A 26192-nucleotide genomic window follows, 5' to 3' on the forward strand; every position below is an offset into this window, starting at 1 on the left:
GACCAGGTAGAACACTTACATCTGAAAGGCATAGGAGAAAAGCAAGTTCCTCTTTGGAAGATTTTGTTCCCTTAAGGCCAGAATTATTTTTACTCTTGTCTTGCCAGAAAATAGGAATTTTTTTTTTTTTAGGGAGGTGAGGGTCGCAGAGGACATCTCCCTCCAGTGGGACAGGCTCCCCACATTTTGAGTATGGAGGCCCTTTTGAGACTTTTTTAAAAAAAAATAATTAATTAATTAATTAATTTATTTTTGGCTGTGTTGGGTCTTCGTTTCTGTACGAGGGCTTTCTCTAGTTGCGGCGAGCAGGGGCCACTCTTCATCGCGGTGCGCGGGCCTCTCACTATCGCGGCCTCTCTTGTTGCGGAGCACAGGCTCCAGACGCGCAGGCTCAGTAGTTGTGGCTCACGGGCCCAGCTGCTCCGCGGCATGTGGGATCTTCCCAGACCAGGGCTCGAACCCATGTCCCCTGCATTGGCAGGCAGATTCTCAACCACTGCGCCACCAGGGAAGCCCAGAAAATAGGAATTTTATTTCATCACTTCCATGGAATCAAAATCAAGTACGGGAAGGGCTCTCTCTGGAGAGGAATCAGTTTTCCAGCAAACCACGTCGTGGTCCCTGTCGTCCCCACAGCCCGCCACCGCCGCCAGTCAGGGTACAGGGCCTTGGTGTGCTGGCACTCAGGGAGGGAAACGCGGACTCAATGCATCTGAGATGAAGCCTGCAGCTTGTTCCTCCCGGTACCCTGCATCCCCCTTCCCTTCCCTCCGTAGGCTCTCCTGGGAGTGAAGGTGGTGGGCTCTATCTAGCCCTGGAGGGGGTCCCCTCGGGCCCTTCTGGACGGTGTGAGTGGGCCGGCTGGGGTCTCTGCCTGCCCCCGCCATCCCAGACACTGGACACCGAGGGCATGGTCAACAGTGCTGGATCTGCTGGAGCGCCGGGGCCTCGGGGGACTGCCTGGGAGGGGAGGGCGACCCCGCTCCGCGTGGGGGGTCCTCTGGCACCGCCGTCCGTGAGGCACCTGGCCTTTGAGCCACAATTCACAGCTACTCGAAACGCCCTGGCCCGCTGCACTGAAATCGGATCGCCTGAGATGGCTCGGGACCTGTCCCCTATCCCCCGACCCGGGACCGGACCCGCCCCGCCCCGCCCCCTCCCCCTCCCCCCTCCCCCTCCCCCCTCCTCCCATCCTGGGACAGGCCCCGACCCTCCGGCGAGTATCCGCCCCCAGGCTGGTCCCTCCACACCCCCCGCAGGTCCCGCCCTCCCCCGCCCCGCCCCCGGCAGGCTCCGCCCCTCCCCCCGGCTGCCCTCTGCGCGCCCCGCCGCCTCCGTCAGTCCCCCCGGTCCCCGGTCCCCTGGCTCACGGGCATGGCGCGCGCGACGGGGCCCGAGCGGCGGCTCCTGGCCATCTACACCGGCGGCACCATCGGCATGCGGAGCGAGCGCGGCGGTGAGTGGATGCCGGCGTCCGGGCACCGGGGCTGGGGTGGGGGTCGTCCGCGCGCCCTCTGACCTGTCGGGGGTCGCCAGGCCCCGCGGTGCCGCGCACCTGACCCCGCCGCTCCTGGTGGGCGGTCAGCCCCCCGGGGGCACAGCCTCTCCCCCGCGCTGTCGCCGGCTCCTCCCGGGGCCGAGCCTCGACCACCGTGGCGTCTGTCTGAGCGCCCTTCCCCGCACAGACAAGCCGGTGGGCAGGTGTTCAGAGTCTGCCGAGGCCCCTCACTCGGGACCACCGAGCGGCTGTGAGGCGACCCCAGCCGTTTCCCGCTGTTTCCGGCCCGGGCTCGGCCGGGCAGCGGGCACCAGACACCTTTGGGAAGTGTTCACGTGCACGAGGAGTCCGGGCAGGTTGGGCGTTTCGTTTCTCTGCCCCTGTGACATTGGCCTGAGTCGGTCCGCGAGGCGGTGACTGCTGGGCCGGGCGCTGAGCTCTGCGGGCCGCTGGGGCAGGGGTGCCCCCAGGCCGGGCAGAGCACCTTCGGGCAGGGACCGGGTTTGGGGAGCCTGGGGCCCTGCAGGGGTGGGAAGAGGACTGCACACACCTCCAGAATGTTCCAGCACTCCCGGGAGAGCGGACACTGTCTGTGCCCTCCACACAGTCCCCCCTGGGCTCCCTCCTTGGCCCCAGGTGCCTGTTCGGGCTGTCCTCACACCCAGGGCAACCTCACACCTGGCCCTGGAGTGTCCCCCTACTCAGATCCTCTGCCAGCCCCATAGCAGGGGCCTTGCCAGAGCTGCCCCGCCTCCGCCCCGCCGCCCCCCGTGCTAACAGGACGTTCGCCTTTGCCCTTGGTCCTGGGGCCACTTCCCCAGCCCTCTCCTCCTGGCCACCGTTTCCACTGAAGCAGCTACCCAGATGCCACTAGCACTTTCTCGCTCCAGCAACTGCTTCTGGGTCCTCTGGGCCTGTTCGTGCCATCCCCCGACCCCGGCTGCCAATTCACAGACGTCTCTTGAGGCCCACTCTGTGCTGGGCCCCAGGACTCAGACCCCCATAGAGCCCTGTCCTGGAGGGGCTCAGGGGTGCGGAGCGTGGTTTCCACACCCCCTCACCCCCTTCCCCCCAGCTGCTCCTCCCGGGCTGCTGGGGAGTCTGCCCTGTGCTGCCCAAGGCCTGGGGCAGAGAGAGGGGAGTGGCCGGCCCTGTCTGCATCCCTGGACTGTCTGGGGCCCCGTCCCACCCCTGTCGCTGCCCCTCCAGGCTTGGCACCTGGCCAGCTGTGATTGCTGAGATTCCACTGAGCTCGACTCATTGTTCTCCAGGGTCCAGGCTGCAGGCTCTGACCTGGATCCCACCTGCACTGCGTCGTGTCCCCTCACAGCGCCCCCAGCTCCCCGGGGCCCCTTAGGCTCACTCTCCCAGGCGCTGCATTTTCCAGGGAGGATGTAAACTCCCACGTCTGGAAGGTGACCTGGAGACTGACTCTAGAAAGATGGGGTGTGGTGGGAGCGCCTTCCGGACAGGCAGGAGTCATCCAAGAGACCTCAGGACAGCACCCCAGGCTGGGGAAGGAGCCAGATGGATGGAGGAACCAGGCCTGGGCCCGCTGGGCCGCCGTGCTCTGCCGGCCTCTGCCCTCTCTGAGCCCGGCTGGGGGCTGGGGGGACACAGACACTCAGGCCCTTCCTGCCCGGGAATTCTGATGCGGAGGGCGTCAATGATTAACTCGCCTGGCGCTGCTGACGTGCGCTCCGGCCCACGCGGGGGCGGTGAGGGGCGGTCACAGCAAAGCCGTTTGGATTGTCGCCGTTGGGAGCCTTTCTGCGCCTGCTGGTAAACAGTGGCCTGCAGGGCACTCGACGCCCCACACGTGAGCCCTGCCAAAGGTCAGGATGGCGCGGGGAGGGCAGAGGCCGTGGCAGCTAGGGACGCCCCTCACCCATCCCCTCTCTGAGTTCGGGGAAGATGTCACTGGTCAAGGGACATCGTGAATCCCACATGAGCCGATAACCCCAAGCCCAAGGCCGAGCAGCATGACGGCTGAGGGGCCCTGACGCCATGAGCGTCCCTCGTGGGCCTGGCTCCTGACGGGGGGAGCAGGGTGAGTAGAGCCTCGGAGCCTGGCAGCTGAAGGTGCCAGGACATCCCAGGAGGCCACCGGAGGGCCTGGCAGCCAAGCCTCATCCGCAGGGGTGACGTCCGTGGCTTCTTGTGCCCTTGGCCTAGACCCGCTTCCTGAGCACGATGCCACACGCTCACAAGTTCACCGTTTTATAGCCTGAGCTGTCCTGGGACGGCTGTCCTGGGACGGCCCTTACAGATGAGTGTGTCTGGTGGGGCCGCTGCCAGTGAGTCAGCTCCCTGCCTGCACGGCCTGGGGACAGGGCCCCGGGCAAGACAGCTTCTGCTTTTGTAGGGCGTGAAGCTTGGGGGCCCGAAGCTTGGGGGCCCGTGCTAAGAGAGAGAATACAATTTACAAAATCAGAATTAGATGAGAAAGCAGGTGTTTATTTGTTTGTTTGTTTCATTGTTAGTTTTTTTTGGCTGCAGCACGCAGCACACAGCACGCAGCACGTGGGATCTTAGTTCCCTGACCAGGGATCGAACCCATGCTCCCTGCAGTGGAAGCCTTAATCCCTGGATTGCCAGGGAAGTCCCCTTTTTTTGTTTTTTTTTGGGGGGGGACAGGTGTTTATTTAGAATGACGAAGGAAATCACAACAAACTGCTAGTTCTTAAAAGCCAAGAACATTACAAATCCCAGAAAAATATTTTTTGTTCGTTGACTTCCTGACCCTCCCTCAAGGCTGTTTTCCCCACACTTTTGGCTGCTTCGTGTGATGATGTGTTGGCAGAATTTTGCACAGAGCGAATAGAACAGAAGGAGGGTTTAGCCTTCTCTTGGGCTGGTTTTGCCTGCCCACCCACACGCTCCCCAGGCAGGGACACCAGGGTCTGGGCCGTGTGGGGCTCGCTGGCCCTGCACCTTCCTGCCGCCCCGAGGCGTGGAGTGTCCCCGGAAGCCAGTGCCCCACCGTCCACTAGCAATAGCCTCGCTCTGGGTGGAGGTGACCGTGCACATCACCTGCTCCGTCAGTGGATCCCCACGTTTACATGGACACCCCAGTGCCACCCACTGGGAGGGCAGCTGGAGTGAAGAGTGGCGTGCGGGCTTCCTGCGGCCGCCCTGACCCATGACCACAAACGGGGGCCTAGAGCAGCAGAAGCATCTCTCGGGAGATGCTGCATCCTGCAGGCCGCTGTGTTCGTGTCTCTGCTCTGTCCTTACACGGCCTTGTCTGGGTGTCAGCTCTCTTCTGCCTCTGTCTTACAAGGATGCGTGCGGTGGCACTCAGCACTCACCCGCATAAACCAGCATCATCTCATCATCCCAGGACCCTAACTCAGTCACGGCCGCAAAGACTTCGCATTTCAGGCCCTGGGGATCAGGAGGGCACACCTTTGGGGGCCTGCCGCAGAAGGGTGGGCAGCTCTGAGCCTCCTTCAACGCCCAGGGTCTGGAGTTCGGGCCTCCTTGCCGTCAGGGCTGGCGAGTCCAGACCTTTGTGGAGGCAGGTGTGTGCCTGGTCACACTTCAGGCATCTCGGGAGGGTGGCCGGGCTGGCAGTCACACACGGATGTCCCCTCTGTCTACTGAGCCCCGTCACTCCTGCAGCAAAGCCTATGGAGCCCCTAAAGGGTGCTTCCTGTGTTGGGGGGCTGTTCAAGGTGCTCCCCCTTGGGTCTCGTTCTCTGGCTGGGGAGACGGCACCACGAACATCCTTGGGCCAACGCAACTGTGTTCACTGGGGGTTGGCACGAGCTGGGCCTGGGATTTACTTGGGGCAGTTTATTACGCAGCAGCGGGAGACTGATACACCGGGCAGAGGGTGAAGGCTGGGAGCAATATCGTCTCCCAGGGTGACCACTGACCCTGGTCCTGAAGGTCTTACATGTTTCAGCCAAGGGTGCTTCTCGAGGGGGGACCCTGCTGTTCTCGCCTCTGTGTCCAGGTGTTCGACAGCCAGGCACGTGGGAGACGCCCAACAGAACCTCAGTGAGGGGTGCATATGCCCGGAGAAGTTTAGCCGACTTGCCCAAGGTCACGGAGCTTGCAGGGAACAGGGTGGGACAAAAAGCCAGGGCCCCAGTGCAAAGGTTCTTCTGGGAGCCTTTGCTGAGGAGTTGTTTGTTTCCAGGAAACACTTGTGACTTCTTAGGGTTTTCTCAGAACACACACCATTTCTGCCCAGTGCCTCCTTAGATGCAGGTTTCTGGACATGGAGGCTGCAGGCAGAGGGCCTGGGCTGGACCCTGAAGGTGTCACACAGTCCAGGTAGGGAGAAAGGGGAACGGGGAGCGTGTGGGAATGGCACCAGCATCTGGACATCAAGGAGGGCTTCCTGGAAGCGGTATCCTGAGCTGGGATGAAGCACCTGCCGGGTGAGAAGCGGAAAGGAGCAGAGGACTTCCAGGCAGAGCCAACAGCGTGTCCATGGGCAGAGCAGTGTGGACGTTCTGGGAAGGGGGGAAAGAAGAGTGGGCACGTGTGTCCGAGTTGTGAGAGGGCCAGGGCCCCCTGAGCCTCGGTGGCAGAGCCCCGGGGCTGTCTGGGTGAGAGTAGCAGTCCCGACACAGGGCAGCTGCCCATCCTTGCCAGGGCCCGGGGCAGCTGCAGGCCCGTCTGCCCAGCCTCTGACTTCCCTGCGGGCCAGAGCTCACCCAGCCAGCTCCCAGCCCCCCACCCCTGCCGGGGCCTGGCCCCCAGTGGGGAGGGAGGGGGGCGGTGCTGGGGGTGTGGCCAACCGCCTCTGACCCCGCCTCCCGGCCCCACTTGGCCTGCAGTGCTCGTCCCTGGGAGGGGCCTGGCCGCGGTTCTGAGGACGCTGCCCATGCTCCACGATGAGGGCCACGCCCGGGCCTGTGGGCTCCCCGAGGACACCTTAGTGCTGCCGTGAGTGTTGGCTCCTCTGCGGTCCCGGCCGGGGACCGTGGCCAGCTGTCATGGGGTGGGGGGCACCCTGAGACTGGCCCCTGCCAGGCTGTGGCTTCTTGGTGTGTCCATGGCGAGCTGCTAGAGGATGCCGGCCCCGCGGGCTCCCGCTCTGATGGCTCTAGAACTGACTACAGCCCCCTTTCAAGGGAGACCCGTGGGGACTCAAGCCCATCAGGAGAGGCAAGGGCTGGCCCCAGGTGCCCCCTCCTCGTGAAGGTCCCTCTGTTTCCCAGTTCGTGGCCTGGGCTGCTTGGTGCTCTTCACTGCTGGCTGGCTGAGCAGGGAGTTGCCCTCGCGGTCGCTGACCTCCCTCCTGCCAGCAGCCCTCCTCCCAGGGTCGTCCTGCCTCACCGAGGGGAGGGGACACTGCTCTGGAGCAACCTGGCCTGGCCTGTCCTCGGCCCCTCCCGGGGACCACGGTCCTTGCTCCTGGGGCCTCGAGTGGAAGGGAGCCGGTGGGGATGCAGAGCCCGCGGCCACGGCCCTGGGTGCCGGGGCCTGGCTGGGCAGAAGGGAGCGGGGCCGCCGCGCGAGCGGGCGCAGAGTGCGAGCCTGCTTTCCGCCTCCTGCAGGCCCGCCAGCCCCGCCTGCCCCGACCAGAGGGTCATGTACACGGTGCTGGAGTGCCAGCCTCTCTTCGACTCCAGTGACATGACCATCACCGAGTGGGTTCAGATCGCCCAGACCATCGAGGTGAGGTGACGGGGGAGTGTGGGCGGGGCTGGGGCCAGGAGCCAAGTGGGTCGCACCTCAGCTGCAAGGCTCCCAAGGCCCTTTTACCTGCACCCGTGAGGGTGGGCATCGAGGGCCACGTCCGCTTTCCCGGCGAGGAAGTGGCCCGGGTGGCCGTCTCGATTTGTTCCGTCAGTTTGTCCCAGTTAGAACCCTGGGCTGAGACGTGCAGCGCTTCCCTGCAGACTTCATGCCTGGCCCACCCCTACTCTGTCCACCCCGTGCCCACGCCCACCCTAGACCGTATAGTCTTCGTGGATTTCGGGCCCACAGAAGGGCACGGAGCCTGCACGGGCCTCGTGGTTTACACACAGTGTGGACGCCTTACCTGCAGCCTGAGCCGCCCGCCATCAGCTTTCTTCCCTGTCCTCCCCAGGCCACCAGCGCCAGCCCCCATTCCTGCCCAAGCCTGGCCCCCGCCAGGCCCATTTCTCACCTTCCTCCCTTAAGAAAGCCCGCTGCCCGCAGAGAGGCTTGTCACACAGCCTGCCCCTTCCTGGCAGCTGGGCGCTGGCCCCAGTTCCACACTTGGCTCGTTCTGCTGGGGCAGAGCGGCTTCCGGGGCCTCACCCCTCTCACGGTGAGCGCCTGGGGCCGCGTGTGGCCCTGGGCCCGGCCCTTGTGTCTCTGAATGTCCGTAGCCGTGATCTGGGGCAGTCTCCCTGCTCTGTGGCCCGCAGCATCCTACAGTTGGCGCCTGACCGCTTCTCTGAACGCCTAGGACTGCTGTCCTGGCTGCAGAGGCCAGCCACGCGCAGATTCACTGTGTGGCCAGCAGAGGGCGCCCCGGCCCGCCACGTGGCTCGGCTCCCCTGCAGCTGCGGGCCCAGCCTGGCTTGGTCTTTCAATGGGCCACGAGGGATGGTCCCCTGAGGTCCCCTTGTCTCCTGGGACCGTGCCCCTCGCAACCACAACCCGGGCCGGCTGCCCACTGAGGCCCAGCCATGGCTGCCCGCTAGGAGGTGGTGGCCGGGCGTGCATCCCTGCAGAGGCGGCCTGTGTGCCTGTCGGCATCCTTCCCACCCCCCGTGTCACAGCCGGCTCCCAGCACTGGCTGTGCCTTGTGCCCATCGCTTGTGTCCGCGCCTGGCCCTCCCACTGGACCGAGAGGCTGGTGGGCTTGCTCACCCCGCAGCCCCTGCTGCCCCAGGGGCAGTGGTCACGGAGCAAGGGGCCCTCCAGGAGCACTGAGCTGACCCGTGTGCTCGGGAGCCCAGACCGGGCATTGCACGGGGGGGACCTTCCCATCCTCAGATAAGAATGTTCAGAGACCCCGACCTGAGTTCTCTCGTGGGCGGGGGGTGTCGCGGGGAGGCCCGAGGGGACGGGAGAAGGCTGTCCTGGGCGCGAGGAGAGCACGGGCGCCGGGGCTCCAGGCAGAAGCTCCATTTCCAGTGGGCTTCCCCGGCCAGCGGTGACCCGGGTCGCTCCAGCTGCACGTGGGGCCCTTACCTTCCTTTTCCTGGTGGCCCCGGAGGCCAGGCCTGCCTGAGCTCGCCGCCCCCCCTGCAGAGACACTACGGGCAGTACCACGCCTTTGTGGTCATCCATGGCACCGACACCATGGCCTTCGCCGCCTCCGTGCTCTCCTTCATGCTGGAAAACCTGCAGAAGACTGTCATCCTCACTGGTGCCCAGGTAACACCCCGGGCTGCCCAGTGGGCATAAGGTCAGGGCCTTCCTGAGGCCACAGGGCAGTTCAGCGCTGCTGGGGGCCCAGGCGGGTCCCCGGGCTCCTTGCTCGGTCCGGCAGCTCCCCGGGCTGGTCCCTGCGCTGCCTGAGCCGGCCGGCGCTGGTCAGTGCCCTGGTCCTGCCTGGTACCAGCCCTGCCACCCCGGGGGTGGGTCCACAGCCTGCTGCCGGCCTCGTCCAGCTGCCCTCCCTTTGTCGCTGTCCTCCTCTTCCCACTGTGGTTCCCACCGATGCCATCCCTGGGCACCTGGGCACATGCTACTCCCTCCTCTCTCACCCTGACCCAGCACAACCCCCAAAGCCAACAGGTGGAATATTCTAGAAAATGCTGGATTTGAAGGCGGGTGGTGGGGGAAGCCTGGACCCCCGTCAGGGCCTGCGTCAGAGGCTGCCTGCGGTGGCGCCATCGGGCCAGCCCTCCCCAAGGCCCTGGGGAGCCTTCTCCGGGGTCAGAGGTCGGGAAATCCCGTGGCCAGGTGCCGACCCGGCTGCCTGCCCTGCTCTGTCCACGGTCCCCGCGGGTGTCACAGTGGGGCGGCCCCACTCAGGGGAGGCCCAGGGCCGCACCGCACACACCCCAGTGCTGCCGAGCACGTCCCACTCGGAGCTCGAGTGGAGGGATGGGGTGCAGGCTGACCCTGGCTCTTCCCAGACCCTCCTGAGCCCCTGGGTGGAGGTCGCCATCAGGCCTCCCCCAAGGGACGAAGGGCAGGATCATGAGCACTGCTGGCCCTGGGAAGGATCGCGCTTGTGCTCTTCTAACCCCCGCGCTGGCCCTGACAGAGCGTCCCTGTTATAACGCAGGGGACACTGAGGCTCAAGGCCCGGGGCTGCTGGTCCGCTGCCACACCCCTTATGAGGACCCAGGACTGTGGCCCCAGGCCAGGGCTCTTCCTCTGGAGGCCCTGGGCCCACCCCTGCCCAGCCGGCCCGTCTGCACACCCTGCAGCAGTCCAGCCCTTTGTTGCCTTCCTGGGCAGGAGTGGTGGGGATCTGGGTACGGGTCAGAGTCAGCCCTGGGGACATTGGTCTCCACGTAGACACGGGAGCAGGTCTGGGACCCGGTGCTCCGAGGCCCCGCGTGAGGCTTCTGGCCATCGCGTGCACCCACGGTCAGCTCTTGGCCACCCTCTGCCCACCCGGTCCAGAACTGGCCGGGGCAGTGAGGGAGCAGGGCCTCTGTGCCCCGGGGCCAGGGAGCTGGGCTGGGCAGTGGCGGGTCCCTGGGCAGGAGCCCATCGGCCGGCCTCTGGCAGCGGGCACTGGGGCCTGCGGGGAGCAGAGGGTGCTGGGGTGCGGGCCAGACTGGCATGGCCAGCAGGGGCAGCTCCCCGAGCAGCGGTCCCCACCGCCCCGAGCCTGCCTGCCGCCTCTCCTGGACCCTGCCCGGGCTCCGCACTGAGCCCCTCCTACGCTGCCGGATCCTCAGCCCCTCTCCTCTCCGTGGCCTCTCCCCCAGGTGCCCATCCATGCCCTGTGGAACGACGGCCGGGAGAACCTGCTGGGTGCCCTGCTGCTGGCTGGCCAGTACGTGATCCCCGAGGTACCGCCTCCTCCCTCCTCCCTGCGTGCTCCTGGGGACCCAGGCCCGGGGCTCGGGGTGTGGTGCTCAGGGGGACACACGGGGTGGGGGGGCGTCTGGCAGGCTCTAAAGATCTGTCTTTCCCCTTGAACGTGAAGTACACCGTCACCGTAGAGAACATGGGAAAACAGAGAAGGCAGCAGGAAACAGTCACTGCCTCTCAGCCCCCGAGACGTCTGCTGCTGACAGCGTGGTGGATTTTCTCCGGGTCATATATATATATATGTGGTTTACGTATATTTAAGTTGTCTCACACCTATGATATGGTATACGTTTACACTACATACATACGTGCGTGTGTACGTTTCCATCAGTAGGTCCTATGGGCGTGGTTGTGGAGCGGCTCTTTTTCCTCGTCTTTCCCAGTCACGTGGTGACACAGGGAGACATTTACAAGATCCCCCCTCACATCTCAGGGGGCGGGGAGAGGAGCCCTGGGAGGGGGTCGCCCGCCCTGGGGAGGGGCTTCACGGAACGCCGTTGGGGCCTGTCTCGCCGCCGAGGCGCCCAGCGCGCCCCACGGGGACAGCTCCTGAGCAGGGCAGGGGCTGCCCGGCGCTGAGCTGCACCCCGCCCCCGCAGGTCTGCCTGTTCTTCCAGAACCAGCTGTTCCGGGGCAACCGGGCGACCAAGGTGGACACGCGCAGGTTCGCGGCCTTCTGTTCCCCCCACCTGCCGCCTCTGGCCACCGTGGGCGCTGACGTCACGAGTGAGCGAGCAGGGAGCTGCAGCGGGGACTGCGCGGGGCTCCTGGGCGGGAGATCACGGCGGGGCTCTGCCCTGGGCTGCGGAGAAGCCGGGGGCGGGGTGGGGGGCGCTGCTCAGAGCGGGGAGGCCCCCGCAGGTAACCCCGGCTCTGAGCCGGGGGGCCGTCCCGGGCGGGGCCGCGTTCGGGCGATCAGCCTCCTGTGCCTTTCCCCGGCCACGTGGCCCAGGAGTCCCTCAGTGACGGTCAGTGGCTCTGCCACTCGCCTCGGCCTCCTGGGGACGTGGTTCTGGTAGTGCGACCTCGTCCTGGGGACTTTCAGGGGCGTTTCCGTGCCCTGGGCCTGGCAGGCTGCCCAGCCCCCGTCGTGGGGCTGCCCGATGCCTCCCGTGGGTGGTGGACCCTGAGCCCCCCACCCCGGGGAACCACCGACGCTGGCCCTGCTGAGAAGCCGTCTCCGGCCCAGTCCAGTCCTCGGCGAGCGCTGCTGGGTTGGTGCTCAGGCCTCACCCGGCTCAGCCGCCCTCGTGGCCGTGGAGACTCTCCACCGGGATGTCCGCTCTCCTGTGTGTCTCCGGGGCCCCCCGGCTCCCCTCCGGGTCCGCCGTGGGCGTGGCCAACCCCTCCGACTCCCGCCCGGCACCGGCTGCCCCTCCGCGAGGCGGCGTGACGGCTCCGCTCCGGTGGCCTTGCTGTCCGCCCAGCCCCTGCCGTCTACATGCTGCCCCCTCGCCCCCCGTGTCTCCTCCTGACCAAGCCGGGGGGTCCTGGGGCAGGTGTTGGGCCTGGACGCCTGTCCGCACCCCTCCAGCGGTGGGATCCTGCCCCGGGACCCTTCTGGGGGCCTCCAGGGCCTGGCAGAGCCCGTCTTCCTTTGGGGGAATGTAGGGCCCTCGAAGCCTTGCTTGGGGCCGGGCTCGCCACACAGAGGGCAGGACCGAGGCAGCCCTTCTCCCTGGACTGCCTGCCTGCGTCGTCCCGGCCCCTCGGGAGGGCGCCGTGGCCTCGCCCATGCGGGCAGGACCCATGGGAGCCTGGAGGGGGCGGTTCCAGAAGGCCAGCATGAGAGGCCTTCTGGCGTAGCAGGGCCCTCCGCACCCGGAAAGGAAGCGCAGATCAAGCCCTGGGGAGGGTGGGCTGTGGGCAGCCGGGGCCTTGACCTCCTAGGGGCAGGGCTTCCTGGAATGTCCCGAGCCAGGCAGGGACCCACAGGGGCTTTCCTAGGAAGGTGATGAGGACTGAGAGCCTGGAGAGGCCCTGGCGGTGGGGGGGGGGGGGGGGGGTGCACGAGCTGTCCTTGGAGAGCAGTCGGAGGAGCAGGCCCTCTCTGGGGTTGGGGGGCTGGTCCTATAACGCGAGAGCCCCGCCCCAGCCCTGTGCCTTCGAGATGCGGGCATCCAGGCGTGGTGGCGGGCAGGACCTCTGCCAGGTGGTTGTGGGGCTACAGCAGGAGGAGGGAAGGACCATGCAGGGAGGCATTGCGGCCCCGAGCCCTGACTTAATTCTGGGGGTCTTACCCTGCATTTCCCTCCCCCTGCCCACCCACCCTGCTTGCTGGAGCGCCCCGGGGGTTGGTAAGGCCCAGAACGGTCAGTGCGTCTAAGGTGTGTATAGCACGCCTGGGTTCTGGGGGCCAGGCGGGGGTCCCTGTGCTTGCTGAGGGCCAGAGTCAGGAAGGCTTCCTGGAGGAGGTGGCCCACGTGCTGGTGCTGGCAGATGGATCGCTTCCTTGCTGTGGTGGGCAGTGGCGCTCAGCCCCTCCTGCCCCGGTGCCAGCCAGCTGAGGAAGGAGGAGTGGGCGGGAAGGAGGGGGCGGCCGCTGTGCAGGCCTGCCTCCCCCGTGGGGGCTGAGTCACACCTTCTCTGGGGCTCAGAGGGGAGCTCCCAGGACACAGCCCACTGGCAGGTGCGGAGTTCACCCTGGATCCCCAGGCCCTTACCTGTGCCACGCCAAGCCCGGGCTGGCCTTGAGGTGCAGGGCACGCTGGTGCGGGCTGGGCCAGGCGGCTGGACGGGCGCGGGGCTGAGGCTGGCCCCGAGAGGAGAGGCCGCCCTTGGACCCCCAAGCCCGTGATCCCAGGAGGATTGTGTCCCCCCAGCCAGGGTGCCGTGTGGTGTGTGAGGGCCCCGGGCTGGTCCCGGCACCTGGCGCTGAGAAACACCAGCCTCTGCCCGGGGTGTGCCCGGCGGGGCCCCTGGGGAGGCGGGGAGCTGGGGGCTGACACCAGCACTGGGGCGGCCGGCGCCCTCTCACTGCTTTTTGTTGCGTTTCCCCTCCCCTCTGTGAGGCCGTTACAGACGAGGGGCGAGGGGCTCAGGAGCGGGAGCTGTGCCGGGTGAGGAGGGGTGCACGGTGGGAGGTGGGGGGTGGGTGCTGGCCCCGCCCTTCCCCGAGTGGGTGAGGCACGTGCTGTCACACCGGGCCTCCAGGAGCCCCAGGTCCTTGCTGTGCAGAAGCCCTGGCCCCAGGGAGGGGGAGTCAGGCCGACAGGCTCGGGCCAGCGGGGTCCCAGTAGCTGAAGGGGACGCGGGACTCAGTGTCCCCTGTGCACGCGGGCTCCGCTGCGTGGCCCTGCGGTGGCACTGTTAGGACTGAGCAGGGACAGTCCTCACACCACCTTCCCTCCTCTCGGCCCCTCTGCACATGGGGACAGCGGTCCCCTGGTGTCCAGTAGGCCCAGGTGGAAGGACTTGGGGTCCCATGGGCTCTGAGGGGGATGGGCTGGCCGGGCGGTGGGGCGCGGGCCCTCTCTGTCTCCGTAAACCCCCCTCTGCAGCCATAACTCCTGGCTGGTGGCCTCGCTCCCACCCGCCGCCGTCTTATCTGCTCGCCCAGCTGGGGCCGGGGCCCGAAATTGAAGGACGCCTCTCGCTGCTGACAGATGCTGCAGCCGCCCTCCCCCCAAGCCCATCCCCCAGAGCCCCCGCGCCTCCCACCCTCCCAGCTCCCCGTGAAAGGGCGGCACGTGTCTGGAACGTTCCTCAGTTTATTATCATATGAGAATTGCTCTGGTGGAAACAGCAGGAGGCCCGCAGGCTTGCACCCCCCTCCACGGGACCGGGGTGGTAGAGGACCCCTGGGCGGGGGTCCTGGAGCCCCCATTCCCCTCCGGGCTCTGCACCTGACTCTGGGCAGCCTTGGGCAAGGCCCTTTCCCTCCCTGGGCCTCAGTTTCCCTGGGCTGGACAACGGGGTCTCCTTGGTACCTGCTCCCTCAGCCCGGCCTCTGCCTGCTCGAGGCTGCCATGTGCAAGGGGCCGAGAGAATGGGACCCTGAGCTCAGCGCCGGGCTCCTGAGGGTCAAAGGCCAGGCCTGCTGCCCAGACCCCTGCCCCCTGCCCCCTGCCCATGGGTGGAGCAGGAGGGCTGGGAGGCCGCTGGTGGCTTGGTCCCCGCAGAGCAGCAGCCTTCAGACCCACGGGGAGCCTGATCCTCTGGGGAGTTCTCTGCATGGCGGGCACTGACCCCACGTAACTGCCCCCTTCACTCTCCACGGGGCTCAGGAGCCACCCTGGGCGTGGAGAGCAGGCTGGGCTCACGTTAGGCCTCTGAGACTTTGGGGTGAGTGAGGTGGAGGTTTTCTTTCCCCAAAGGTTAGGGATCCAGAAGACTCATTCATTCATTCATTCATTCGTTCATTGACTTGCTGGGCCGTGGGCCAGGTCGGTGCCCAGTAAGGGGCACGTGAGGCTGGCTGGTCAGAGGACGCTGCCCTGACTGCTTCTGGGACCCAGGATGGCAGACTCCTGGTGATCCCCCGGCTCTGCCCCGTCTGCTGTGCTTCTCGCCGTTGCACGTGCCGTGCCCTCTGCCTGGAAGGCCCTTCCTCCACCTGCCCTCTCCCCTCTCCTGCTGGGCTCTGGAGGCCTCCATCCCTGCAGGGTCCTCTTCGCCCCCTGGACCCCACGCCCGCCACGGGGGCTGGCTCAGGCTGGAGCTGCGCCCCTCGCCTGAGTGAGCTGGGAGGGGGGGCAGGGGACGGGACTCCAGAGGCACCAGACGGAGGCCGGGGGGTCCGGGGAGGCTGGGCCGGGGCCGTGGCCTGCAGATGGCCGGAAGGCGTGCATTCGGTCCCTCTGTCCTCACAGTCAACCGGGAGCTGGTGCGGAGGGTCCGTGGGCAGGGCCGGCTGGTGGTGCACAGCAGCATGGAGCGCGACGTGGGCCTGCTGCGCCTCTACCCTGGGATCCCCGCCTCCCTGGTAGGGACCCCGGCTCAGCCCCCGCGGTGCCTGCCTCCTGTACCCCCTCCCCTCCCCACCTTCGTGTCACTGGGACCTGCACCCCCTCCGCTGCCTTCTCAGCCCGTTCACCTTATTTGTGAACTGGGCTTGTCCCCGCGGACGTCGCAGCGCCGGGTTCCAAGGGCTCCTCTGAGGCTGATGGAGTGTGGCCCTGGACTCTGCTTTCTTGTGGCTGCTCTGGTGGTCCCTGCCGTCCACCCCTTGGCCACCAGCTGTCCCTGGGGCGGACACGGCGCCTGTCTCCGTCCTGCGCAGTGAGCCAGGCCCAGACGCTGGGCTGCCAGTTGGATGGAGGGTCTTGGGTAAAAGCGTCTCTGGGCATCGCTGGCGCTGAGTGCGGGGCTGCAGGGGGCTCAGAGCACGCTTGCTTCAGTGCTGTGACCGGCGGGGCACTGCAGCCCCTCTTCTGCCCGACACACGAGGCTTCCCAGGTGTGTCCCTCTACCCGGGGTGGCCCGGCGCCAGGCTGCCCTTAGCCTCTGGGCCGCAGTCTGTGCACTGGAGCGTGCTCTCCTCCCAGGGCGCTGGGCACAGACGGGGCAGAGCCGCGATGGGACCAGAAGGGGTTTGCTGGAGGCGCGCTCCGGTGAGGGCTGCCCTCCAAGAAGAGGGTCGTCCCAGGGGCTGGTGGCCGGAGCCCACGCACGGGTCTCACGTCGTGTGGTAGCCAGAGGTCACTGCACGAGGCTGCCGTCTTAAGTGGGGCTGAGCCGCACAGGCTCCTTCTGGGAAAACATGCTGGCCCGTGAAGTCTTTCTAGAACATGCTGTAGCTGGGGGAGTGCAGAGCCATAAGCTGGGCCAGGCTCAGGCAGGGGGACGGGACCCCCAGGGGACTCGACGGGGACTTCCGGGCCGTCGGGGCAGGGCCTGCTGGTGGTGAGCGTTGTCCGGCAGCGGGTCCTGGTCTCCAGTCTCCCCGTTCCCGGGTATCTGCCAGGAACAGGTCTGCTTTCACCTTTGGCCTCTACCTGGAGAAGCAGAGAGAGCCGATGGCGGTTCTGAAAGGCTCTGATGGGGGCACAGCCAGAGGGCTGGGTGCCTGCTGCACAGGCCAGCAGCTTGGCCCCTGGGCTCCCCCTGTGCAGCAGGTTCAGGGACAGACAGTGCTCAGCCCTGGGGCCTCTGGGCTGTGCCCACCTGTGCTGACATAGGGCATGGCTGAGCTGGGCAACAGGTGTCCCCGCAGGGTGGCCTCTGAGGGAACCATCCTTGTTCGAGGTAAACCCCAGGCCCCGTCCTCTTCTTTTTTTTTTAAATTTATTTTTGGCTGCGTTGGGTCTTCATTGCTGTGCACGGGCTTCTCATTGTGGTGGCTTCTCTTGTTGCAGAGCATGGGTTCTAGGAGCTCGGGCTTCAGTAGTTGTGGCTCGAGGGCTCTAGAGCGCAGGCTCAGTAGTTGTGGCACACGGGCTTAGTTGCTCCACGGCATGTTGGATCTTCCCGGACCAGGGCTTGAACCTGTGTTCCCTGCGCTGGCAGGCGAACTCTTAACCTCTGCGCCACCAGGGAAGCCCCCGGCCTCTGTCTTCCGAGTGGAGCCTTGCAGCCTCGTGGGATGTGCGGGCAGCACCCTGGCTTAAGCAGAACCCTGCACGTGTGTTTAGCTGCAGGGCCCTTTCCCCACACACTGGCTTGCTGGGAGCATCACCTGTTGTGTGTCAGACGGGGCAGAGCTTTGGGCCGGATGGAGGGGCCAGGGGCCGGGAGGGGCAGTGTGGTGGCCCAGCTGGGATGGGGGGCCCTTCAATCCGTGAGACCTCCGATGGTCCTTTCTCATCTCCAGCTGGCTCCTTGTGACCTCTGACCCATTTCCACGGTGTTTGTGGCCTTTACACTTAGAAGGGGACAAGGGTCCCTTTGGGGGATGTGTTGGGGAGCGTGGCAGGCACCGAGGGTGCAGGGCCAGCCTGTTGGTCCCCATCGCTGGAGCAGGAAGCAAGGCCCCTGACTCTCGCCTCCCGGCCCCCGCAGGTCCGGGTCTTCCTGCAGCCCCCTCTAAAGGGCGTGGTCATGGAAACCTTTGGCTCGGGAAACGGGCCCACCAAGCCCGACCTGCTTCAGGAGCTGCGGGCGGCAGCTGAGCGAGGCCTGATCATCGTCAACTGTACCCACTGCCTTCAGGGCGCCGTCACCTCGGACTATGGCGCTGGCACGGTGGGGCGGGGACACCGAGGCCTTGGGAGGGAGGGCAGGGGCAAGTCCGGCTGTGACCCCATGCCCCATCGTCCGCCTGCGCCTCCGTTCCTGCAGGCCCTGGTGGGAGCCGGCACCGTCTCAGGCTCCGACATGACATCGGAGGCGGCCCTGGCCAAGCTGTCGTATGTGCTTGGCCTGCCGGGGCTGAGCCTGGATGGCAGGAAGGAGGTGCGTGGCCCTCCGGCTGGGGACCCGGGCCCGCACCGGTGGGCGGTGGGGCCCAGTCCGGGGGTGTGTGCCTGGGTTTGGAAGGGGGATGAGGACGGGGGGCTCCCCCAATCGGTTGCCAACCCCAAGCCCGGGCACTGCCTGTCCTCACCTCGAGGAGCCCCAGGTCTGGCTTGCGCCGAGGATCCCCAAACTGCTCCCAGGGTATCCCCTCCCTCTTGCTTTTCAGGCTGGCCTCAGACACAGCTGTCCCTGGGCCCTGGGGCTGGGCAGAGGCCACAGGGGCCCCGGGAGACCCTGAGCTGGAGGGCTGGAGGGTGGGGCTGGCCTGGTGTGGGGATCTGGCTGGGGTTAGGCTCCGGCCTCAGGCGTGGAGCCCGAGGGAGGAGTTTCAGGCCTGGGCAGCCCTCTCCCGGGGCCTGGGGTGCCTGGCCTGCGAGGTTGGTCTGGGCTGCTGGGTCCGGGCCCTGATGCAGCTGGCCCGGCTCTCCGTGCGCTCCCCCGACAGCTGCTGGCCAGGGACCTGCGCGGGGAGATGACGCCGCCTGCTGTGGACGAGCTCCGGCCCTCTCTGCGGGGCAGCACGCTGGGCCGCGGGGTCGCCCAGCTCCTCGGTCTGAGCCAGGTACTGTCCAGCGTGGGCGAGGGTGTCTGGGCGGCGGGTCCCTGAGGGATGGGCTCCTGCGCCCTGGCATTTTGGTGCCAGGAGCAGAAAACCACCAGGCACGAACTGGTTCTGGGCTCGGGGCCACAGTGCGGAGGGTTTGCAGGGACTCGTGGGCCAGTGTGTGGGAAGGGGCCAGGCAGTGGAGAGGGGCCCTTGCAGCGTGCACACGGTACTCAGGACGTGGCCGCTCACCCCGGGGGCAGCCGGGCCGGGCCTGCTGGCCCTGGTGCAGGGCTGCCTCGTGAGGGGGGGCGCTCTCAGGCACCATGGGCGCTCCGTCCGTCCTGCTGCTGGCAGGAGAGAGGTGTCTGCTCTGGGTCTCCCGGGGAAGAGGGGCTAGGCTTGGAGCTCCTTTACTTCCCAGCCAGGGTGCCCAGGCCCACGAAGGGACCGAGGACTTGCTTTAGGGCCTGGGATCTGAGATTCAAGCTGGGCCAGGCTCACGGGGGTGACTGCGGCCTCCTGATGCCCCACCTCACCACCACCCCCGGCACCGGCCTCTGGGCGAAGTGTCCAGACCTGGTGCGCCTGGCAGGAGACGGGCACTGTGTCCCGTTGCTGACCCGGGTCACACCACGTGCCTCAGTTTCCCCTCTGCAGAGTGAGGGTGGGAGAGTGGAGAGTGGCAGCAGCTTAACCTGCTTGCCAGGGATGGGCAGTAGCCAGACGTGTGCGGGCTGTCATTACAGTGGATGCCTCGGGCCTAAATGACTCGAGGGGTCAGGCCCCACCGTGGTGCCTGGTGCGGGGATGCCTACGGGGGCCTCTGACGGGACCCCCAGCCTTCTGGCGCCTTGGGGAGCTGTTAGGCGACCCATGGAATTCCCAGCACCGGGGCCAGGCGGCCCTTCCTTCTGGGGAGGGCCAGGCACCCCTTCCCACCCTCCCCCAGGCAGGTGCCCTATGAGTTACCCCTGCCTCCTGGCCCACAGGGGAGGCAGGCGAGGACGTGGGTCTCAGCGGGCGGGTGGCAGGGCCCGGTCACACAGCTGATGGGACAGAGCCAGGTGGTGGCCTGTGTCCTGCCTGGACTTTGCTCCCAGGGGTGGGGGTCCCTAGTAGGCCTCAGAGGTGGTGCCCAGCCCCTTTCTTTTACCATGTTGAGACTTGAGGGGGCGCTGGACCCCATCCTGGGACTCACTGCCGGCGCGGTGTGCGGGCCAGCAGGGTTCCCACGGGCCCTGCGCTCCACCTCGGCCCACCTGTTCCCCTGCTCCTGGCCCTGCCCACTCCTGGGGGTGCTGAGGACCCCAGGAAGCGGCAGGGGTCCCAAGGTGCTGCGGCCCCCCTCACCCCAGGAGGCTGACGACGTGCGGGATGCCCTGGCACCCAGCCTGGCCTGTGCCGCGGCCCACGCCGGCGACCTGGAGGCCCTGCAGGCGCTTGCAGAGCTGGTGAGACCCCTGCCCGCCCTCGGGGACCAGCTCCAGCTGCACCAGGCCCAGGGGGCTGGGGCGCTGCCCAGATGTGGGCAGGACTGCCTGTCCCGGGGCTTGCTCAGCTCCCTGCAGCTGAGGGGGACACGTGGCTGTGTCAGGCCCCCCTTGGGTGCACCCCGACCCTGTCCCTTCCCTGTGGCCTACCTGGCCCTGCCCGGCCTTCCCTCAGTGGGTGACGATCCCATGCTTCGCCCCAGGGCAGTGACCTGAGCCTGGAGGACTTTGGTGGTCAAACTCCGCTGCACTCGGCCGCCCGAGGGGGCCAGGCTGGGGTGGTCACCATGCTGCTGCAGAGAGGGCTGGACGTGAACGCACGGGACAAGGATGGCCTCAGCCCGCTGCTGCTGGCCGTGAGGGGCAGGTACTGGGCTGCGGGGGGCGGGCACTGTGGCGGATGTGCGGGCAGGGGTGCCGTGTGGGGCAGGGCCCGGACCGGGATGCCTCAGAGGGGGCCTTCAGTGTGCGGGTGGTCACACAGCATCCCCAGGCAAAGCCAGGTGGGACCAAGGACGCCTGCTTCCTGGAGCCTCGCCCACCTCCAGCTGGGCCCTAGTCACTAGCGGTGACCTTGCCAGGTGTGAACAGGACCCAGACTGGGAGGACTGACTCTGGGCACGGTGGTCAGGGAGGGCTTCCTGGAGGTGACCTCCAAGCTGAGCCAGGCAGGCCTGGCAAGACCCTGGCACGGAATTTCTAGACAAGAAAAACGCTTACAGAGCACAAGGGGTCTCATGTGTGTTCCCTTCATCCTCCACCTGAGGGGCTGGGGGTGGGGCGAGGGGAGAAACCCCCAGCCCAGCACTGGGATGGAGCAGGTACAGAGCAGGTGATAGTGCCAGACGTTGGGCTGGGTGAGCACAGGTCCCCAAGGGGGCAGGCTCAGCATGCATGCTAGTGGGGGGGTCCCCCAAGCTGGCCCCATTCAACAAACCCTGGCTTTTTAAGGCAGGGCCCCAGCCTGGGTTTTTTGGGGGGCCCCCGCCCAAGTGGAGACTTGCAGAGCTGAGGCCCCAGGGCCCCGGGCAGTCAGTGTGGGTACCTGACGTCTGGTTCCTTCTAATGGAAGTTTTGTTTTGTTTTTGTTTTTGTTGGTTTTTTTTTTTAATTTTATAAATTTATTTATTTATTCATTTTTAGCTGTGTTGGATCTTCATTTCTGTGCGAGGGCTTTCTCTAGTTGCGGCGAGCGGGGGCCACTCTTCATCGCGGTGCGCGGGCCTCTCACTATCGCGGCCTCTCTTGTTGTGGAGCACGGGCTCCAGACACGCAGGCTCAGTAATTGTGGCTCACGGGCCTAGCTGCTCCGCGGCATGTGGGATCCTCCCAGACCAGGGCTCGAACCCGTGTCCCCTGCATTGGCAGGCAGATTCTCAACCACTGCGCCACCAGGGAAGCCCGTCTGGTTCCTTCTAAGGAGGAGCAGAGGCCCCCTGCCCTGCAGCCAAGGCCAGAGGCTGGGGCCCCCTGGAGGGGTCACCCTGTGTGCTCACCTGTGACGTGCACTGCAGGCTGGGGCGGCGGCACCTTGCAGGGTGGGTTGTGTGAGGATCGATGTGAAGGAAAACGCACGAGCTGGTGGTCACCACCCGGGAGCCGGGGTCACAGGCTCTGACCCCTTCCCCTGGGGTTGGGCCTGGTGGGCGGGCAGCTAGCCAGCGCGAGGCCGGAGGAGCAGGCATCGGGGCTGGTGAACACCGGTACCTGTGTCCTCTGCTGGGACAGCCGTCTCCTTGCCCTCCCAGGCCCGCCTGGCATCTCTCCGAGGGGCAGGCCTCTCCTGCTCTGACGGACAGTTGGAAGTCACGGCGGATGGGCACGGGTGGGGCCTGGTAGCTACTTGGCCCCGCGTTCTAGGGGCTCACGTTGCTCCGAGGCCTGGAGCTTTCTGGGAAGACCTAGGGGCAGGGGCGGGACCTCTCTCCCACCTGTTTCCCCGTGCCCTGCCCGGCAGCCGGGAGGGGCGTCACATACATACGTGTGTGTGAGTGTGTGTGTGTGTGTGAGCGTGAGCGCACTGGTGAACGCAGGTGTGAGTGTGTGTCTGGGACATGGGGATCACAGCCCTTGCTTTCCATCTCTTGTAGTCTTGCTGTTTCCGAATGCAGAGCTGGTCTCGGTTTAGCGTCTGCCACAGGCCCCGGGCCCTCCCCAGGGGGCTCTCGGCCTGCAGGACCCTGGGTTATTTCTGGGGGTTTCATGAGTCTCATGGAGAGCCCAGGCCACCAGACCTCTCAGCTCAGTCCTGGGCTGGGGCGCCTCACCCTTGGGGCAGTGGGCAGTGGGGTAGCCCCTCCCTCCCAGCCTCCTGGGAGCATCAAAGGGTTCTCAGAACAGGCGGGGGACAGAGGGGGAGGGCTGCGCGTGGGGTGTGCCCGTGGCGCCCAGGCCCGGTGATCTGGCTGGAGACTCTGCTGCTCACGCTTGGGTGTGGGTGGTAGCATGGTGAGCTCACCCCATCCTGGTCCCACCCGCTCGTCCCCAGCTGGCTGTCACGGCACCTCCCGAACCGGTCTCCCGGCTCACCCCCAAGCGGGCCCTGCTGTGCCCTGGAGGGGCTGGCCTCACCCTGGAGGGCTCTGGGGGGGACCCCACTCTCCTCTCCAGCTCCCTAAAAGTGGGGTGACCATGCAGTTGATGGTACACCACCAAACTGGGGAAGGGGGCAGCCTCGGGGCTCTGTGCTCTGTTCCCTGGGCTCAGAGCAGGTGCCTCGACACCCACAGACCTCTGGGCCCTGCTCCGGGCCAGCCTGACACCCACGTTCTTCCGTCAGTGTCTCATGCCCACCCCATCCCCAAGGGCAGACTACCGGCCCAAGGGATTCTGTTTTCCCAGACTCGGCCCTGGCGGTGTGAGCTCGGCAGGGAGGCTCCTCCAGGGTGGGCCATACGCAGGTGCCCAGAGCAGTGCCTCGGGGCCTGGGGGGGCGCTGTGGACGGGGTTGCCGCTCAGCCAGGGCTGACTGACCCCCCTCACCCCGGGCGTGGGTCTGGGTGCTGGGGACCGAGGTGGGGTGGCCCTAGTCTGGGGAGGGTGGGTTCCTGGTCTTGGGCACAGGACAAGGCCCTGCTGGCGTCCAGGCGGTCACCACGCTCTTTCTCACGGCAGGCATCAGGGTGTCATTGGGCTGCTGCGGGCAGCTGGGGCCTGCCTGTCCCCCCAGGAGCTGGAGGACTCGGGGACAGAGCTATGCAGGTGAGGGTCGCAGGTGTACCTGTGCTTCCCAGGGCGCGGGCTTCAGAGCGGGGAGAGCCCGTTGTGCACCAGCTGGGCCCTTGGAGCACTTGAGGGTGGGGTTCGCTCCTAGCGGAGGGAGCAGTCCAGCAAGGGGGCGCGGGTGAGGGTGTGCGTGTGCGTGGGCTCGAGGCGGGCCGTGGGGGGGTCGGCTGGAAGCGGGCCTGGGTGTGGGCTGGGGGGAGCCTGGGTTGCGTTTGGGGAGGTTGGGGGGACGGGGTGGGGGCAGGCAGTAGGCAGCTCTCACGCGCGGCCGCGCTCCCCCGTGGGGTGAGCTCCGCGTGGCCCCATGCGGCGGGTCCCCGTCCCCGTCGTGGGGAACACACCGCAGGCCCAGGAGCTGCCCTGCCCTGGTCGGCGCTCGGCTGCCAGCTGCCAGCAGGACTCTGACCTCAGCCGCTCTGAGTGACCACCAAGCAGGCCTGGGGGGGCTGCGGCCCCGCGAGGGGTGGTGGTAGGCTGGGCGGGGGGCAGGCCCAGGGCTGCCGGCCTCCGCTCCTTCCTCCGTCCCCTGGGCCCCTCCGCGTGGCGCTGCTGACGTGCCCCGCCCGCCAGCCCCTCCTGCGTCCAGCCTGGGCTGCCGTGGGCGGGTCTGAGGCCTCGAGGAGGGGGGGCCGGGGGGCTGGAAGCGCCTTGGAAGTCAGAGCCCCCAGGCGTGGGCTGGGTGACAAGGGCGGTGTCTTAGACCGCGGCTGCTGTGGTGTGAGGAGGGGTGCTGCCTGCTCTCCAGGAAGAGGACCTGAAGCTCTGGCCCCCTCGTCCCTGCCGGCCAGCAGCCCCCCACCCCCGAGCCTTGGAGGCCCCCGCCCTAGACACAGTGGGGTGGAGAGAGCCCACTGGCCCCAGCCTCGGCCCCTGCCTCCCTGGAGTGCAGCGTCCCTGGGGGGACGAACCCTGCTGGCTGACCTGCCTCTTCTCAGCACCGACAGGGCTAAGGGGGGGCGGGGGGGTCTCAGATGTGCGGAATGGTGGCGGGGCCCAGGCGGGGAGGGTTTTGGCTCTGAAGGGACTTCTGGGGTGACTTGGTTCAGAGCTGCACCCCAGGTGGGCCTCGATGGCTCCGTTGACAGATGGGGAAAGAGGCAGAGGGGGGAAGTGACAGCCAGCTCCCACGGGAGTGGGTCGTCCGACCTGAGCTGCTTGGCTGGGTTTGCGGGGGGCCCTTGGCCGGCTCTTCCAGGAGGCGAGTGTGTGTGGGAACCAGCGCGGAGGCCTGGGGGCGGAGCTGGGGGCGGGGCGGGTGGCGGCGCCATCAGCATGAGTCACCTCAGGAATGACCCCGCGCCGCCGCTTCCTGACCCAGAGGGAGTCCCTAGGGCCCCCTGGGGGGATGGCCCTTCCTGCCCGGCTGCCCTGGCCAGCACACCTGGCTTGGACCCCTTCCCTGCCTGGTCCCAGGGTGGGGAGTGGCCTCGTCTGAGAGCAAAGGGAGGACGCGGACGACCCCACGAGGGCCTGGGAGGTGCTCTACGAGTCCCCCGCCACCTCCCTAGGGCAGGCAGGCCCAGGCCCCCTCCTAGCCAGGACCCCCCATGCGGCCTGCTGGGTCCAGGGCCATCCCCCGCCTCCTCAGACTTTCCTCCTGCCTCTGTGGGCCCCGCCAGGGAGAGCTGTGTTGTGAAATATGAAACTGGCGGGCGGCACTCAGCCGGTGGGGTGTGTGTGCACATGCACGCGTGTGCGTGCATCCTCATGCGTGTGCGTTCGTGTGTGCACCCTTGACCTGAGTCCCAGTCACCCTTGCTGGGTGAAACCAGACTCCAGGCCGTCAGCTGGCCTGCAGCGACTCCTGCACTCCTGCCCCAGGGCTCGGGCACTGCTGGGTCAGCTGTTTGGGGCTGGCTTTGCAAAAGTGCCGGTGGGCAGATGGACAGGTGCCCAGCGCTCTCTGACGGCTCCCCCTTCTCCGCTCCCCCTCCCAGGCTGGCATCCAGGGCAGACTGTGAAGGCCTGCGGGCATGGTGGCAGGCGGGGGCCGACCTGAAGCAGCCGGGCTATGATGGGCGCAGCGCCCTGCATGTTGTGAGTACCACTAGTGCCCTCTGAGGCCACCTCCTCCAGGAAGGCCTCCCTGACAGCTCCATTGGCTCCCCCTTCCCAAATGCCCAACTCCTGCTCTCCGGGTGGATGCACTTCATATGCGGGAACCACAGGGGAGGGAGGGCTCCCTTTTCCTGTCCCAGGTTCCCTCCCAGGGCCCAGACCTGTGGGGACAAGGGCAACGGAGGAGTCATGGGGTCCTTGGTGCATGGGTGGGAGGGCAGCCTGGTGGGCCGCTGGGGGTGGGAGGCGGGGTTCAGGGCCAGGTTGCTGGTCCGAGTCCCTGAGGCAGCCCCTCCCGCGTTCTCCCTCACCGCCCCCCCCCCGCCCCCCACCGCAGGCAGAGGCAGCTGGGAACCTGGAAGTGGTGGCCCTTCTGCAGAGCCTTCAGGGTGGGGTTGGTGACCAGGCCCTGGGCCCAGTAAGTCCCCCAACCCCCTGTGGGGTTGGACCTGGTGGGGACTGTGTCCTGGGGACAGAGCCGGTCTAACTCAGTGGGGCCTGCAGGGCCCCTCCTGTGGCGGGGCGCACCCTCTGTGGGGAGCTGCAAACTGGGGCTCTGGGCCAACCCCAGAACCCCTGCTTCCGTCCTGTCAGGCCGCCCCATAGTGCACCCTGCCGCGGCACTGGAGGCCCCAGCCATGGCCAAGAAGCTCCCCGAGCCTGGAGGGGGCCTGCCCGCCCTGCCCTGCCCCACCAGGACCAGCACCCACTGGGCTGGGTGGGCCAGGTTCCAGCTGACTCCCACCCCCACCCCATCAGCTGGCCTTCCAGAAGACTCTCCAGGCTGGTTGGGTTTGCTCAGGTCCTTGGGTCCCTCCCCTGTGAAAGGCTGCTTCCCACTGACAGGTGCCCGGGCTTGTCTGTCTGCCCTGCCCCCATACAGTACCTGGGCCTCCACTCCTCCTCTAGAGACCTCCCATTGTCAGGAAGTGCTGCCTGGTGTCTAACCTGAGGCTGTCCTGCTGCAGCGTAAGCCATTCCTTCCTGTTGAGGCCTGCTGGAAGGATGGCAGCAGACCCACCCCCGCAGCTCTGACTGTGCTGTG

At 66.9% G+C, this 26192-nt stretch overlaps 1 protein-coding gene across 7 annotated transcripts; it reads left to right on the forward strand.

The window, feature by feature from the left end:
- Window positions 1–1358: 1358 nt before the first annotated feature.
- On the forward strand, window positions 1359–26192 carry ASPG (asparaginase). Of its 7 annotated transcripts, none has more exons than XM_057541931.1 (16): window positions 1359–1456; window positions 6292–6400; window positions 7015–7135; window positions 8687–8812; window positions 10327–10410; window positions 11032–11158; window positions 15244–15356; window positions 17372–17554; window positions 17651–17764; window positions 18273–18389; window positions 19730–19825; window positions 20068–20231; window positions 22979–23065; window positions 25027–25126; window positions 25485–25565; window positions 26031–26192. In XM_057541931.1, the coding sequence occupies exons 1-16, from the start codon at window positions 1375–1377 to the stop codon at window positions 26097–26099; spliced, it is 1773 nt and encodes a 590-aa protein (XP_057397914.1). In that variant the 5' UTR covers window positions 1359–1374; the 3' UTR covers window positions 26100–26192. The 7 variants fall into 7 exon arrangements, with proteins under 7 accessions (XP_057397914.1, XP_057397915.1, XP_057397916.1 ...); XM_057541932.1 differs by having other exon boundaries at window positions 25742–26122; XM_007176235.3 differs by lacking the exon at window positions 1359–1456 and adding an exon at window positions 4685–5782.

This window comes from Balaenoptera acutorostrata, chromosome 3 (genome assembly GCF_949987535.1).
Source record: "Balaenoptera acutorostrata chromosome 3, mBalAcu1.1, whole genome shotgun sequence".
In the NCBI taxonomy this organism is placed as follows: Eukaryota; Metazoa; Chordata; class Mammalia; order Artiodactyla; family Balaenopteridae; genus Balaenoptera; species Balaenoptera acutorostrata.

Excerpts from the sequence above, each read along its gene's own strand:
- ASPG (XM_057541931.1), top strand. The coding sequence starts at position 1,375 with ATGGCGCGCGCGACGGGGCCCGAGCGGCGGCTCCTGGCCATCTACACC. Across the intron at positions 6,401-7,014 it reads GAGGACACCTTAGTGCTGCC|GCCCGCCAGCCCCGCCTGCC; the intron begins GTGAGTGTTGGC and ends CGCCTCCTGCAG. Across the intron at positions 19,826-20,067 it reads TGCAGGCGCTTGCAGAGCTG|GGCAGTGACCTGAGCCTGGA; the intron begins GTGAGACCCCTG and ends GCTTCGCCCCAG.